This window comes from Nelumbo lutea, chromosome 1 (assembly GCF_056320005.1).
Source record: "Nelumbo lutea isolate HS-2025 chromosome 1, American lotus-T2T, whole genome shotgun sequence".
Classification (NCBI taxonomy): domain Eukaryota; kingdom Viridiplantae; phylum Streptophyta; class Magnoliopsida; order Proteales; family Nelumbonaceae; genus Nelumbo; species Nelumbo lutea.
The window spans coordinates 184,923,578-184,941,099 of NC_142684.1; the positions used below are offsets into that span (position 1 = coordinate 184,923,578).

At 38.0% G+C, this 17,522-nt stretch overlaps 1 protein-coding gene and 1 long non-coding RNA gene across 2 annotated transcripts; one reads left to right on the top strand and one right to left on the bottom strand.

Moving 5' to 3' along the window:
* Positions 1-3,648: 3,648 nt before the first annotated feature.
* Positions 3,649-4,309, bottom strand: LOC148879763 (uncharacterized). Its single transcript, XR_016104325.1, has 2 exons — positions 4,145-4,309; positions 3,649-4,046 (listed from the first exon to the last, which is right to left on the bottom strand). It is a non-coding gene; the product is annotated as an uncharacterized LOC148879763 (long non-coding RNA).
* Positions 4,310-8,084: 3,775 nt separating this feature from the next.
* On the top strand, positions 8,085-10,280 carry MAKR2 (membrane-associated kinase regulator). The gene is made up of 2 exons (XM_088961427.1): positions 8,085-9,817; positions 9,934-10,280. Exons 1-2 carry the CDS (start codon positions 8,590-8,592, stop codon positions 10,038-10,040), a joined length of 1,335 nt encoding a protein of 444 aa, XP_088817553.1. The 5' UTR covers positions 8,085-8,589; the 3' UTR covers positions 10,041-10,280.
* The last annotated feature ends 7,242 nt before the right edge of the window (positions 10,281-17,522 follow it).

The following is a 17,522-nucleotide window of genomic DNA, read 5'->3' on the forward strand; positions in this document are numbered from 1 at the left end:
AAAAATGGACAAATTCATTTTCTTAGGAACACATACAAGATTCATCACTACACAAAGGAAGGATAAGATAATGGTAATCCCACCATTAACTACTTCATTTATGAATTTCATAGTAATAGAAATACTGATAAGAATAAAAATTATCATATTTTTATCCCTAAATCTTCAGTCTTTTATACTTAATTAGTACTTAATTGGACTCATTATGCTTGTATTTCGATTCAGGGCATGAAAGAAGGCATCAGGAGAAAAACAAGGCTAATCGGTTAATTTTGCATAGTTTCGGTGCCACGTAGTAATATGGGCATAACTCTCCTATCCGGAATCCGATTGAGATGATTCAAGATGCATTGGAAAGATAAGGAAAAACTATACAACTTTCATGTTTTTAGTTTTGATAGATTCAAAATGCATCAAAGTCAAAATCGGGCCTGAAGTCTGAGAAAATTCGTAGAGAAGCCCAGTTCGCAGCAGAAGCCCAATTTGCAGTAGAAGCCCAATTCACAAAGAAGCCTTGCAGCGGCCCAATTCGTTAAGGAAGCCTAATACGAATACAAGAATAAGAAATTGCAAAGAGTCCTATCAAATTTAATTTTCTGGTTTAATTCTAGAAAGATAAAGGAGATTGAAATTACTAGATAAGATAGGATAGGATTAGATTTAAACTAATTATTAGGAATTAGGACTTTCTATTTTTGATAAAGAACTCCAAAAATGAGTTGGAAACAGCCCCTCCTCCTAAAGTTATATAAAGTGGGGGGGGGGGGGGGGGGGGAGACTAGCACCAGGCATCAATAAATCAAGGGAGCAAGGAGAAATCCTCCAAGAGAACTTCAGCCTCCAAGGAAGCAGTCAGCAACCCAGGAGGAGAAGAAAGGCAGAGAAGAGGAGAATTGAAGATTCAAGGGCAAGGAGTTCCCCTCAATCAACTTCTATTCAAGAGTTTTTTTTTTCTTCAATAATATGAATAGCTAAATTTCTTGATCTAGGATTTGGATGTAGTCAATTTGATTTGCCTATGATAGATTTTGTTTAATTGATTGGGTCATTGATTGTTGGGATTTATCTTTTATCTTAAGGCTTAATGCTAGTAATTAATTAGCTATTAATTACTTCAATTAAGGTATTGTGTGAAGTAGCGAGAGTGGAAGCATAATACTAATTCATTGAGATAATTGACCTAGGGTATGTGTTGCTTAGAGATAAGAACGCCCCTTTGTGATTGTTTAACTGATTTCCATTGATCTTAATGGGTTTGTGTTCATTGTCCATGATCACTAGAGTAGACACACGGTTAGCATAAACACATGTGTTGTACCTTGAGAGAGAATTTCATATAATTTAAAAAAATCTGATCATAAATTCCTACAACAATAAACCAATCTAAGAAAATATAAGTATGTCATAGGTAATCATTTGATGAAACCCGAATCCTAGGCTTTTTATAATATTCTGAATTAAACATATTTACTTGCATTATCATTTCTTTAATTTGGTTTGGGAATTGAATTTCTAATTTCCAAATAATAGAGAAATCTTAAAATTTGGTACTTGACAACACCTTCCCTACACTCTATTCACACACTATTACTTGCCCACGATCTGTATACTTGCAAAAATCGTACAACAATGTCCTACCGAGACAGAATTTGGTCTTGTATGCTCTTGAGGCACCATTAGTTGGTAAAGAAATATTGAATTTGGAATTGGTGGGTTTGCCAATTCAGTAAGGATTTTCTTTTGCACTTGTTTTGTTTAAAGTTTTTGAAATAGGGTAGGACAAGAATGAACTATTCTTCTATGCTCTTTTATAGAAATTTTGTTGTATTTAAGCTATTGAGATTCAAAGGTTCTACGATGTGGATATTGTTTGGGTTGATCATCGAAAACCGAAAAAACGAATTGAATTGGAGAGGTCGAACTGGTTGATTCAATATTTTCGAAAAATCGAAGGCACCAGTTTGATTTCAGTTAACCAATATAATAAAATGGCAGTTGATCGAACCAACCAGTTACATATATTTTTCATATATATTATATATTATCTATATATTATAAATAAATATATATGCATCATACATATATTTATAATATATGATAGATAAGCTATTGTAGATTTAAACCCATTTGGAATTTAGGAATTAGAACTTATAGATTTAAACCAATCGAGGGCTGGTTTATTGGTGTATTAGCTGGTTTGTTACTTGGAGAAAGATTGTATAGGTTATGGCAAAGATTGGTACCCAAGAAAAAACCATTTGGTAAAGATTTGTCATCATCTACCTCAAACGACTTCACCAAAATAACAATACTTCATTACCAAATAAAAATTCTGTTAACTTATCTGTTAATTCAAAAAAGTAGTGGTTTTTAATCATTCTTAGTGTTTAAGTTGGATTTGAACTGGGGTTAATGCTTTAGCTTCTTCAAACTGAATAGAATTCAATGGAGCTTCTGGCTTGGCTAATATATAGATATTAGGGTGCACGTGAGGCCTAAGAAGATCCCCGTTGGGTACCCGAACACTCCCCCCCGCCCCCCGACCCAAGGAATGAGAATGGGGATAACCAGGGTCAGGATTATCCATTATTATAAGTAAACTTATTTCTGAAATTCAAATTATTAGTTTTATTGTAACATTTCGTTATATTATAGAGACTATAAATTTTCCATCAAATAAATGAAATATTACATCATGATATTTATAAAGTTTCATTAACCCATCTTTTCAGGCCTCTCTGCTTTCCTACTAGTAGTGGCTAACTTCATAAATAAAATTTTCAAGAAAGTAGGATGAGAGGATTTTGCTAGTGTTCAATAAAGTGATAGTTTGCTTAATTAATTTGCTAGCACTATTTCAACCTTTTGAATTTTGACATTTTTCTCCAAATTTGGCTGTGTTTCGTGGCAGTGCAAATTGGAGTGCAAATATTTTTTTCTGCTTTATGTCTTAATTCACTTCATTTGTATTGCAATCAAACAAAATAAGCTAAAATTAAAAAAAATAATAAATCAAAATTTACACTCAAATCATTTGTACTACCATGATTTTACACTAATGCAAATTTATTTACATTGCAACCAAGCACAGCCAAAAGGAAAATAACCTGAAAGAGTTGAAAAATGCAATGCACTTGGACATTCTTTCCACCCCAAAAAAAAAGAATAAGAAAAACAAGATTCATCTAATCTCAGATCCTTAAATTTAACTTTTCTACTTAAAATTTTTCTCTTAACTTTGCATTTAGAGTAATTTTCAGAGTTTAAGTGCCTCTTTGGACAAAGATAATAATAATAATAAAGGTGCCCTTTTGAGAGGGTTTTTGGGGAGACCGGATCTGCTCCTCCCATAGGGCGCCTCACACGCACATCCTACCATGCACTGGCACGGTGGATGTGCATGTAAGGCACCCAAGTGTGACGAACAGATTTTGGTGTTTCAAGGTGGGCCCTATATGAAAAATCAGTAAGTTATGTTTGGTGAAAATCTTGAAATCTGATATCAATTCTTCGAATGCTGTTTTAACAACAGTAATAAGAAGTTACTCTACATAGCTTACTTAAATTATCCTTATGGTTTAGTTAATTGATTAAGTACACCTTTACTGTTTGAAAATTGACTAACACTACCCTTATTATTCCTGACAATTGACTAATTGACTAAGTCTACCCTATCATTAATTTTCCGTTACATTAATATCATGACTAATATATTGATAAAAATTTCCAAAAACAGCCTTCCCACCTCCTTTCCTAAAAATACCCTCCCTAACTGTTTGGAGTAGTTTTTGCCCATCTTTGTGGCTGAAACAAACAACAAAGAAGCTTCTAGTTTAACTGAAATTTCAAAGCATAGATGCCATGAATAAGCAGCTCCCTCAATCATCGGTTGTGGGATAGGGAGAGAATGAGAGATAAGGAGAGAGAGAGAGAAATTCCCTTCTTCTCAACCACGACATCCCTCGCTCATTTTCTTCTTTCTCCTTGCGAGACCTTCCTCTTCAGTTTCTTGTGATCCCTCGTCGACGACGAACACTAGGAGATATCTGTAGAGAGGGAGAGGGAAAGAAAGAATAAAGAAACGAACTCGAAATTCAAGAGAAAAGAACTAGAGGATAGAGAATCATGGACGAAAAAACCGCACCGGCCATCTAACCAACTCTCCATGAAGACAATGAGAACAGTTTGAACAATGCTTCTTCCACCAATAAAGACCATGGCTGGCAGAAGGTTACCTACGTGAAACGCCAGCGAAAGAACAAACCCTCTGACTCTACCGACGATCCCGGCAAATTCTGCCCCAACGGAACCGTCGTCATCGGCGACAAGGCTCAGAAGAACAATCCAAGGAGCGCCGCCGCCGTGTCAAGGCTCAGAAGGCAGCCACTACTACGGCTCTTTTCGAGCCCGTTCCCAAACCGAAACACCATTCCAACGATGGTGGCGATGACAGTGATGGCGAGGTTGCTGGTGGTGGTGAGAATGAGGCCAATGAAGTGAAGAAGCTGAAGCAGAAAAAGCCCAAGAAGCCCAAGGTTACTGTTGCCGAGGCGGCTTCCAAGATCGATGCTTCTGATCTGGTAGCATACCTTCTGATAGGGAGACGCGAGGTGGCGAGAGAGTACCAAATCTGCCGCTGCAAGTTGCAGTGGCGGTGGTGGAACAGAGATAGTAAAAGTGGTGGGGAGAGAGAAATAGCAAGAAAAGAGAGAATGAGAGATAGGGAAACGAGAGGTGGCGAGAGAGTACCAAATCTTCTGCTGCAAGTTGCAACGGCAGTCGCGGAACAGAGATAGTGAAAGAGGAGGGGAGAGAGAAAAAAAGAGAGAAATAGCGAGGAGAGAGAATGAGAGATAGGAAGACGAGAGGTGGCGAGAGAGTACCAAATCCGCCACTACAACGCAATGGTGAAACAGAGGAAGTGAAAGAGAGAAAGAGAGATAAATAGCAAGAAGAGAGAGAGAATGAGAGATAAGGAGACGAGAGGCGGCGAAAGAGAAGTACCAAATCTGCCGCTGCAACTTGCAGTGGCGATGGGAAAACAAGTAAATGAAAGAGGAGAGAGAGAGAGAGAGAGAGAGAGAGTGGGAAGAAAGAATGAAAGATAGGGAGACGAGAGGGAAAGAGAGGTGGCAAGAGAGAGAAGTACCACTTGCAGCGGCGGTGCTTTAAACAGAGGCTTGCAGCGGTGGTGTCTGAAACAAAGGCTTCCAGCGGCAGTGTCTAAAACGGAGGAAGTGAAACAAAATGAGAGAACCCCGACATGGCCTTCTACATTAGCTCGTTCATCTCTGGTTGTTTCCATAGTACAAGGACACCGGCTAACTATTCCACCGCCTCGTGATGCAAAACATATACGACTTATGATAGATACTCGTTAGCCACCAAGGTTTTTCCAATCTCTATCATGGAATACTTGTGTTTTGAGGTTTTCGGGGTCATCTATAGTTCCGACAATTCTGGCGAAGAGAATGAGGAAGACGGAGAGATCTGTAGGTGGGTAAAATAGGTATTTTCTTATATCTCCGTTGACAGATGTTAATGTCTAAGAAGGATTAATCAATTGACAAGAATAGTAAGATACTGTTAGTCAAGTAAAAATATGTTTAATCATTTAGCTAAACAGTAATGATAGTTTAAGAAATTTACCCTATTGAAACACTAGTATGAACAGGCAGATGTTATCGCTTGGTATGGGTTGTTGCAGGGTAATTTCACCCAGAAAGGTTAGTTCCTGTTTCTATTTTGAAATGATCTGGCTGTTATGAAAATTTAAAATTTTAATAAGTATAAAAAACTTTTTCTTTCAATTAGCGGTCTTAACCAATTTTAAAAAGAGAGTGGCAGGTTTCAATATTTAAGTTAAATTTGAAGAGAGGTTTAAATATTGTATTCTTTATTTTTTTTTCGTTTTTCTAATGAGTGGAGACATTTAAACCTTCAAAGCATTAACTTTGTATTCCCTCTAATGGCCCGAGTTCAGATCTGTCCCCCCACAAGGGTGGCGCCCCTCAACGTTACACAGCATATCTCTACCATGATAGTATTAGAAATGATGATATCTTCATGAGGGGATGTGCTGTGGGCTATTGTGGGGCGCCCCACAGATGTGAATTCCTATGGTCCCTAGGGTTGAATAAGAAAAATCAGTCAATTCGGTTTCAATTCAATAATTTAAAAAAAAATTGAAGGTATAATCTAACTAACTAATATATATATATATATATATTATAAATGAATAAATATGCATTATATATAAATATATATTTATCATATATAATATAATATTTATTATTAAATAATAATATTATATATTTATACAATTTTTAATATATATTATAAATATAAAAAAAGTAAAAAAATTGACAATTAATCGAACCTGTCAATCGGCTGACTTCAATTCGATTTAAGTCACCGGTTTTCCAAAAACCAATAATATTAGTTTGGTTTCAAAAATAGGCCCATGGTCGAATCATGAGCACCCTTAGTGGTCTTGATCCCTAGTAGAGATGCACATCAACCCTTCACATAATAGGATTTATATTTTCTATTTGAAAAGAACACTACAAAATAAAATAGAATTTATATTTTGCATCAGTGATGTATTAGATTCGAACAAAGGCAATGTTTGGTTCTGTGGGTGTTTATGGAAAAAAATGCCACCACATTAGAGACACATAGGCATTAGTGTTTATTGTGCATGGAACCATTGTTTGGTTTTAATATTTATCAAATAAATACTAAAAACACAAAGACTTTAATTTATGTGCATGAAGCATTTGGGGAAATGCCAAATTCTTGTTTCCCCCAATGCCCTGACGTTTTCTTAAAACGAAATGCTTATGTGGCATACTTTATGGGATGTTAATTTGAGGTGGAATGACTTTATGGGATGTTACATGAAACACTCTGAAATGCCCAACTAAACAACAAAAGCAATAAATGTTTAAAGTAGAATTTTTTAAATAAATATTTAAAATAAAAACACCCAGTCTATAAATGCCCACGGAACCAAACATATACCAAATTTAGAATTGTTTTAGTTCAGGTAATGAATCAAATGGTACCATTATTCGGTTCAACTACTTAGCCGCTATATGGGAATGCTTATTAGATAGGTGGTGTTTGGAACCATGGGTGTTTATTGAATAAATGCTGCCACATAGGTGCCACTTCATCATTTCTCCATTATATAGATCTGATAGGCATAGAGAATTGCAAAATCAAGCCTTGGTTTATGTGCATACCTATCATTGACATAAACTTCATTTTAACATTTTTCCCAATGGGTACTCACTGTTTTGCTGATGCAGTGTCTAATGGCACTTAAGTGTTAATAAATAAGTTTAAATCAAGTAAAAACTTTTAGCAAATAAAATCCCACCATTCCAAACACACAAGTACAAACAAGTGTTTATAAATATTTGGTGCAGACAATGCTTATTTTGAATGAGATAGTATAGCCGTATAGGTGTTTTGAAATTATGTGGGCTTTTTTTTCCCCAAAATCACATGATATAAGTGATTATTGATATGGTCTCATACACTAGGTGTAAAATAAATGCTAAAAAATAATCACTTCCAAACGAGTGTTAATTTATAAAAGTTATAACTTAAATATGATACAAAGATTGCGGTGATGTTAAAAAAAAAGAAAAAAAAAAATTGAAGTGAAATGATGTAAAGAAAAAGAGGTAAGATACCCACAAGGTCAAATCTTTTGAGAGAGATCCCACTTTCCAGCTCTGCACGTGCGCCACGTGCGATAAAGAAGCCATGCTTTAAAAGGGGCTTAAGTTTGTAGCTTGTTAGTTGCAACGAAAGCAGCAGCAATAGCATTAGGATGTGGATACATCGTACATATGCGTTCCTTTTCTCGGTTTTGAAAATTGAAAGCAAAAGGGAAGACCAAATGGAAATGTGGAATGGCACTGTAATCACCCACACCCAGAAGTCCAGAACCAGAAGGCTCCGACCTCCGAGGCTGGCGGGTGGCTTTACTGCTTTAGGCTTTAGTGAGAGACTTTACAAAGTTGCTCTTTACCGTTTTTACATAAAAAGGCTTTATCGCTTTGCTTTCTTGAAGCTTCCTCTGCTCTTTTCGGAAGTTTCGCTTCTCCTAAAGTCCTCAACCTCAACAACCGCTCCTCTCCTCCGCTTTTTTATAAGCAAATATACTAACTGGTTTATCGGGTACCGTAAAACCTACATACGTACTACTCCAGCCTTCTCTCTCCCCCATCCACATCTATCTCCCTCATCCTATATATTCCTTCTGAGGCTCTGACTCGCGAAGAATGCCCTCACATGACCGGCCTGCAACCACGTATACGACTCCATAAAAATATAGCGACGAAACAACAAAAATAAAAGCAGCACCTCTCTCTCTCTCTCTCTCTCTCTCTCTCTCTCTCTCCTGTTAAAAGCTTGCGCTCTCTGCTCCCCTGTCACACCATTTTCAGTACTGCCAGCGCCATTAATCAGAACTCTTTTTCCCCTCTTCTCCTTTTTACCAATTGTTTCTCAAGCCCTAAAACCCAACCAAACCCTCCAGTCATTACCTCTCTTTTTGCTCTGGCTCTCCCAACCATGGAAGCTTTCAGCCTGCTCAAGTACTGGAGAGGTGGAGGTGGTGGTGGCTTGTCAAACAGCGGAGCCCCCGCCTCTGCTAATGTACGCGCGCCTGCGGCCGTTACTACTATTGACACCACCGTACGACAGGAAACCGACGAAGGCGATGACGACGAAGGGCCCTTCTTTGACTTGGAATTTACGGTGCCTGTTGACGATGATGGGGAAGGCGGCGGAGATGACCGCGACCACCACGACGAAGATGACAGCAATAACGGAGATGGCGACGAAGATGACAGTGACTCGGCAGCAACCGATGGAGAGAGGGAGTTCAATTTCACGGTATCTTCTGCCTCCAGCGACGATCGAACAGACCCGAACCTCTCCTTGTCACCCTCTGATGATCTCTTCTTCAAAGGAAAGCTCGTGCCACTCGAGTCCTCCTCTCTCGTCTTCAATCCTTCTGAGCCAAATTCCAAACATCAGTTCCCTGTCTCGTTGCTGAAATCTGCTACCAAGTTCCGCGTCTTCATGTTAGGCTTTAAGAAACCAAAATCCACGACGGCAGTAGAGAAGGCGGACACAAATGGTGCCGCTGCGACTTCCCCGAAGCAACATCAACAGCCGCAACAGAAGCAGCAGCAGGATAATCATCATCATCATCACGGCAAACTTTTTACGGTGAAATTCAAGGTCGAAGAAGTCCCGATTGTCTCTCTCTTCACTAGAGACAACAGTTCCAGAAACTCTAGTAATAAGCAACAGAAACAGAATGGGGACGAGACAGTCACGGTCACGGATGATAAGCGGTTTTCGAAGGATGTAGTGCATAAGTATCTTAAGATGATCAAGCCATTATATATCAGGGCTTCGAGGAGGTACGGGGAGAAGATGAGGTTCCCTGGACATCAGAGTTTGGGATTGGGAAAGGCGGCAGCTGCAGCGACGACGGAAACACTGGCATCCTCTCCCACAAAGACGAAGAGCAACCTTGGGGGAGAAGCAGGGGACAACGATGGACCTACGAGTAATGTCAAGCTCCTGAACCATAAGCAAGGGAATCTACCGGCGGGATTGCGAGTGGTTTGTAAACATCTAGGCAAGAGCCGGTCGGCATCTTCTGCGGTGGCAGCGGTGCAGCCGGTGGGTTTTCAGGCAAGAAGACGCGATGATTCACTGCTGCAGCAGCAGGACGGGATCCAGAGCGCCATTCTTCACTGCAAGAGGTCGTTTAATGCTTCCAGAGGTATAGATCTGGTCTCACTATAATTTCCTTATTTCAGACATACCATAGAACACGTTTCAACTGTTTCTGTCTGTAGTTCAAGTCTGTTAATTCAATTCTGATATTCTCTTCCCCAGATTCAGAGACTTCTCTTCTGTCGCGGTGTGCGAGTGATCCTTCTCACGAAATGTCTATTTGTTCGTCGAGAAATTCTTCCGAGGGTGGAAATGACGATCGGATGTGAAGCCCCGCTTAACATCTTAGGTCGAGAAAGAGAGGCGGGAAGTTGTCTAGGCTCTGTTTTCTTTCTTTTTTTTTTTTTGTTTATAAATTTTGTAAAAAAAAGGAAAATGAATTATTAATGAGCGATGGCTGTTTTGATGGAGTAGGTGGAGATGTAGGTCAGTCAGTAGCCACAACTCACCAGTTTCTTCAACTTCATGTAAATAAGCCATCTGTCTGTGAAGATAATTATTTCTTCTTATCTGTGCAAGCGGAGGCAGAGAGAGTCGTAGTATTCGAACCAGATGAGATCCTAATTCTTAACGCCTAAGATTTTAAACAGAAAAGTAGAATTATGTATTAATAATAAATCCACTAAAGCAATCTGCAATATTTTCTTTTTAGTTTTTCCCGCTCAGCGAATCAACGGTAGGACAAAATGCTGTCTTATGCGGTCAGCGAAGAGAGAAAGTAGAGACAAAGACGGGAACAGTGAAAAGCTTTGAAATTCATACTTCATTGATGGAAAGAGAGAAGAAGAAAAGGAAAAACATTAAAGTAAGGGGGTTACTGGTTAGTGGCGAGTGACCATTCTTTTTCTTTAATCTTTGTCTTATTACTACCTTGGTTGTCGTGAAGTTACAGATGTTGAGGCTTACCATTTCTTTCTCTCTCATCTTGACGTGAAAGTACGTCGGAGATGCAATTTGTCTCCCTCTTATTTGTGTAACTAGGAGGATGCCGGTATCAAGTGTAGAGTTACGGGTTAAGACTTTTAGAAATGTAAACTACCGGTGGCGGTGGACATACGATTGGGAATGGCCCCATTTCTGATCAACGTGGGTCGCAAACATGGAGAACCGGTGGGAATGGGTCTCATGACTCATGGTCTGGAGAAAGTGGGCCATGCTACAGTAAAATGACGGTAATTAACCGTTTAATTCCGCTCACGAAGAGCATCATCAGAGAGAGATTGGATGAAAGATAAATTTAATTAGGGGTAGAAATGTGATTTAAATGTAGGGGGATTTTACAGTTTACATGGGGAGAGTGAGGACAAGGGGAGATGGGAATGGGATGCTCAGATGCTGGTGTGGTGTGTGCAACTCTCTTGTAATTTGGAACGGAGAAAGAGGATAGGGCAACTGGGCAAGGAAGGTTCAAGGTTGGTTTGTACGTTGTACTTGGTAGAGTGGAAAGTCGAAACACACCGTTCCAGCTTTCATCTCTGCAATTAAAATAAATAAATGAATTTGTGTTGCGTGGGCATCGATAAATGTAAATTAATTGGAACATTGTCCAGAGCCCAGCATCGGTTCGTCCGCCGTGGAGAGTGGAACCGGAGAGGAAATCCTTGCAAGGTGCAGCCATTGTTTTAAGTTGTTCTCGAGCTACGGGAAATTTACTTTTGTTTAGAACTACTGAATACTGATTGATATTATTGTGGTGAGGTGAGGTGTAGGTGTTGGGGGTTGACGTCTGTGATTAAACAAAAGATGAACATGGCGACTCCGGGTCATTCAAAGCCATCAAATCAAACTTCACAAGAAGACTGGGCCTGGGTCACTACTAACACAACAAAAAACAGTGTAGTGTACTCTGTACTAGCCATCAGTTACTTGCCAAATTTTAATCTGTCATTAAAAACGTGAGAAAGAAGCAAAACACCCACATGCTGGTAACAATAATATTACAATTACAAAGTTGAGAAGGGGAAATCTTGATAAGTTTGGCTTGGCCCCCATTTAATTAATTAATGTCCCGACTGAATTGAAAATTTGGTTCTGGTTGAGCAATTTGTCAAGGTTGGGGCCAACCAAATACTTAAGCAATATCACGTGACCCCACATGTCCCGTTTACATTTTTGCAACCAACAACCCACCCAACAGGTCTAAGGTTTGATTTCAACGATGTTCGTCAGCTTGCAATAACTCACATCTGACACCAACCCATTGATTATAGTCTACAAGGGACTGGGAGTGGGGGCCCACCCTTAATCCCTTGCCTTGCGTCGGAGGTCATGGAGATGGTCTATGGGAGTTACCACTTACCAGCTAAGCTATAATCTATCCCCTTTTTTCTTCTTTTATTTATTTTTTTTCCCTTTTAAAGCAGCGCACGTCAGGTTTGAGACAATCAAGGCCATCCACTGGATGGATGGACCATTCCCACAATTTCGTCGGAGATTGATCACTCAATCTAAACCATCCAATCATATGATGCTGATGGTCATATAATCATCACCCATTAAGGCATTTACCTCTGCCCCCGACTCTCCACGTGGCCGCTAATAGTACGCTGCTGAGGATTGAATATTGTCTAGACAAATAGACCTCGAGAAAACTGCAATGGTTAAACAAAAGCGAAAAAATATTTCTTTTCTTCACATTTTTTTTTTGTTTAATAAAAAAATTATCCTAACCTCTTTAGTATTGATATTGACTATTGAGATTGTTATAATTAAATTAAGGAAAAACAATGCAAGGTCCAAACATGTCGTTATCCAGTTACGCCAAATGTTGTGAGTTAACGGACAAATACACAACTGAAAAGTCTATGTATGACTGCTTTCTATGACGTTGGGACTGGAGAAATAGATAAATAAAAAGAAAAAAGAGAACTACAAATTAAAAAATAAAAGGAGAAATGGGTTCATGCACTGTTGTACACTGTGCACATGACATGAGAATATGAGATGAGAGCGTTTTTCTGGCGGTGGGGACAGGGAAGAAGGTAGGGATGGGATGAATGCATGCATGCATGTGGAGAATGGAGACACCATATACAGATGTCTCCGACATCACATCTCCTTCCGAGGACCGTAGATTTTCCCTGTTTCCGGTGTTGATCATGGCTCATTTCCATACCCTCTACCCTCTATTATGTAAATTCGGGTGAGTAAAGACTAAGAATATGTTGTATTACAGTCAACTCCATTCAGGTCGTCCATCATTGACTTTGGGAGTCCACAATCACTCCACATCTCACATCTGAGATTGCGGTTAATATATAAAATTGAAATACTGCTGTAATTGGTTTTTCTTTCCAAGAAGAAGAAGAGGAGGTGGGTCATTAAAGTTGGATCGGGCGACTTTTTAAGTCCAGTCCAATTGAGCCTAGCTATGTTGGGTTGGGCCATTTCACGGATGACAAATGACAGTTCACAGTTGTACTCACTCCCATTTAATGTAATCACGTGGGCTGCTACGATCTAATCTAACTCTTTACTTAACTTTGTGAGTAGTAGAATAAATAATGTGAAAGCCACAAGTTCTACTTCCACTACATGACCCTCTCATTCACTAAAATGAAAATCGAAATCAAGCTAGTGTTAATTTTGACTTGTATGTTTGTTTAACTCTGTTGATATATTTCTAATGTTACGCAACGCACACATGTGCCCCACGAGTTGATTTGGGTAATGAGTACATGTGAACGGCTTAATCCCGATTATCATAGCATTGGGTCCTAGAATCAGACCTAGAAGCTAGAACCGACCCACTGGGGCAAGGGGGTTGGACCGTTTTGGGTGTATGCACGTATGAGACCACATCCATTCAAATCTGTGACAAGTGAAGGGTGCAATTGAAGTTAGCGGCATTCGGTTCGGGCCTTTTGTTCAGTTTCATTCAAAATTTAACAAAGCCCAAACTCAAATTCATCCAAGTGTTACTGTGCACGGGAGGAAAACACCTGTCACAGACTTCACTGAAGTTAGCAATTTTAGCAGATGTGATACTGCCATTTTAAGGGTCGGGTATATAATAATGACAATTTTTAATAGTAAATTATTAAAATATCTCTAAATTTAATATACATCTTTAAAATATCCTTTGAATCTCAAATTCCTAAAATCTTAAATATCCTATAATTGCATTTATAAAATACCCTTAAATTTTCATAACCATATTTCTAAAATAATCCATATGTGGTGTTTGGTTGCAATACAAATTTATTTGCATGTAGTGCAAATAATTTGAATGTTTATTTTGATTTATTTTTGTTTTAAATTTTATCTTACTTTCTTTGACTATAATAAAATAAAATAAAACCTAAAGTAGAATAAAGTAAAACCCAAAATATAATTAAACTGAATTTTGTATTTTTACTCACTTTCAGTCCTATACCTTTGTATTACTGCAAATAAAATTGCACTGCAATAAAAAACAGCCTAAAATTTAAGATATTTTTAAGTGAATTTCTTGAGGCCGGGAAAATTTGGAATTCCCAACATAAATTGCTAATTGCTATGTAAATACATTGTACATACAGAAATATGTTTCCAATGTTACAATTTAAGGTGCAGCCAATATCAATTGTATTAATGGTTCAAAATTGGACTGGATGGTTGGATCTGAAAAATCAGGAACCAGTCACTTGATCCATTCTATTTTACCTTGGATTCGTTTTTTTAGCTAAAAATTGTTGATTTAGTCAATAAAATCGTTGGCTGGGGTGGTGGTATCATTCGAACCATCCAATGATTTTTAGCTGCTTTTTATTTTTTTTTGTCGGAACGACCTTTTTATTTATTTCCAACGATCAAACTGTTCAACCTGCGAACCAAACCCTTAAACGATTCGTTGTCCGATTCGATTTTAAAAACATTGATTGTAACACCCCGTCCCCGCTCAATACATGGACGAGGGGATGTCCGACATCATTTGTTGCTTCCAATGAAGGTAGATTTTCTCTGTTTCCGGTTCCATTCATTCTCACTGCGTCTAAAGTTTTCTGTGTTTTCCTTTTACCGGTTTGAGTCCAACACACATTAACATACCATGAGGATTGACGATTGAGGAGGTGCATTTTAACGACTATTATGTTAGGTGAAACGAATAGTGATGTGATTTTTGTGTTTAATGATGAGATGTCTGTATTTAATTGGCTTGGGAGTTTCATTTTGGTGGCACTGGATTCAATACAGCTGTCTGTATCTGCATCTGCATGTGCAATTTCATTTATCTCTGTCTCGAGAAAATTGAAAAAAGAAATAAGTTGGTAAGAGTTTTGTTGAAATTGGAGGGTGGAATGTTGCTTGAGGCAAGGTTGTTGGGACCCAAAAGGAAAGGGGTTAAGGGTCCCATGTGCTTTTCTTGTCCCTCTCTATTCAGTATTCACAGGGCAGGTTATAACTCCAAAACAATGGGATCTGTAATCTGTTTCACCTACCATCCACTTGTATTTATGTTCATGGGAATGGGCCACCTGTCACACATTAAATGAAAATACATCGTATCTTAACATGTTTTTTCGCTGGCAACAGATTTTATATTCGAAATGTTTAAAATATCGCTATGTATCGGCTCGTATCAGGCCCTTTCCGATACGTGTATCGGGTTAGGGCCTGGTTCAGAGGATAATCGAAACTTAAACCGGCCCCTCTGAATCAATAAAAAAAAGAAAAAGTGGAACTAAAAAAAGGGGCCGATTATCGGCCAGTATCAATACTTTAAACCTCTGGCATAAGTGCTGCACTTCTATACTCATTTTACATGTACTTTGCCATGATACCCAAAGACCTCTGGTCAATCAACCCCCTTCATGAATTTTGATAAAGTATCACTAGGGGTGGAAATGAATAGAGTTTTTTACAAGCTATTCGAATTCGGGTTGTAGAGCTAAGCTCGAGCTCATTGAAGTTCAGTTCATGATGTTTGTTAATTTAATTGAACTAAATCCATATATACATAATATGTATGTATACGCATAATAATTTTTCTTGTATGTATGATAATAAATAATTTTTTATTTTTATTTTTATATATGATAGTAAATAATTTTTATATGTATAATTTTTCTTTTTTATAGGAAGCTTGGCTCATAGTCAAGCTTATGCCGAGCTGAACTTAAACATACAAGCTTTAGAGCCAAAACAAATTCTAGCTCAAGTCTCTAACAGCTTCAATTAAACTTGAGCCTAACATTTTTGGTGAGCCGAGCATGAATGGCCAGACATTTGGCTTGGGTTGGCTCGAATCCATCCCTAAGTACCATTGAATTAGTGCAGTTTTGTGATACCGGTTATAATTAGGGTTGTTAATGGGCTGATTTTGGGTTAATCAATTTGGATGGATAAGATGGACCAATAATACGTTTTGAATCGGACCAATCTAACTTAATGGTCCAAAGTATTTATTGGATTGGATTGGACTCTGTCCATTCATAATGATTTATATTGGATTGGGTCAGGGTTGAGTTGGAACCAATCTAAACTAAAATCAATTTAAACAGATTGGACAGTTCAGACATTGAATTGGACTGATCCAAAATGGTCTAGAGTATTGATCGGATTAGATTGGACCTAATCCATCTGTAATAAACTCATATTGGACCAAATCCGGTCTAATTGACATATAAGTTATCCCAATACAATACTAACAATTATGACTTTACATAATTAGTATTTTTATTGAGGAAATCACCCGATACAGGGGCGGAGCCAAGTAAGAAGCACTTAAGAACCATTATTTATATGGTTATTAAGTGGAAGCTGGATAAAAAACGTAATAAAGTGAGTTCAAAACTTGAACTAAGATGTAAAAGATTATTCTTATCCAATTCCTAAAATAAAAAAAATATATTTATTTTTTCTTTCAAAAAATCTCTAATAAATCCAAACCTTCTGTGGCCTTTTTCCCCAAATCCTACTTCTCCCTATCTCATTTTCTTGTTTAATTTGACCCCAAAAGAAAATTCCTTGCAATGCCAGCAATGCCAATGTGGGCATGATTGGTTTTGGTATCGAAGACCTTTAATCTTAAGTTTTAGGGAAAAACTATGATGCGGAAAAGATATGGTATGGAAAGAGTTTTGACCAATCAAAACCCGCCCATTAATTTTGATAAATAACACTATATTCCTTATCATATTAATAATTCCAGTTTATTGGTTAGTTATTTTCGGATTTTATATCTTTCTATATCATAATCAAACCATAAGTTTTAGGGAAAATCTATGATGCTGAAAAATTATGGTATAAAAAGAGTTTTGACCAATCAAAATCCACCATGAATTTTGATAAATAACACTTAAAAGACGATAAAAAGTAATGCATTGAGCCCTGAAAGCTAACCGCACGATGCTCAGAAGAATTAAAGCACTGTGTAAGAAATGCCCGTTTGATGTCCATGATAGACTTACACCAGGCCCAGTCCATCATCGGCCCATTTTTACCTATATTCGCCCTCCTTTATCCTTGACAAACGTTATCCGACTCAGACCGGAGTGGAGTGTCAGACCAACAATCCCGCCAGGCATCCGCAGCCAAAATGGTTTTTACTTGCTTCTCGGTTCAGTTCTTAGAACTTTTAATTAAGTTGGTCAAACTTATCTCAAATACATGCAAAGCAAAATGTGTTTGTAGTATTGTATATGTTGTCACTTGTAATTCAGACAAGATAATCTTATCACCTGTAATTTCTACTGTTTTACGCTTTTTTTTTTTTTTTTTTTTTTTACGCAAAGTAGCTTTAATCTAAGTGAATTCAACAACCAAAGCAG

What these genes read in the sequence shown, in the direction of transcription:
- MAKR2 (XM_088961427.1), top strand. Translation starts at nt 8,590, where the DNA reads ATGGAAGCTTTCAGCCTGCTCAAGTACTGGAGAGGTGGAGGTGGTGGT. An exon ending in GTCGTTTAATGCTTCCAGAG is followed by an intron (nt 9,818 to 9,933) that starts GTATAGATCTGG and finishes TCTCTTCCCCAG; the next exon opens with ATTCAGAGACTTCTCTTCTG.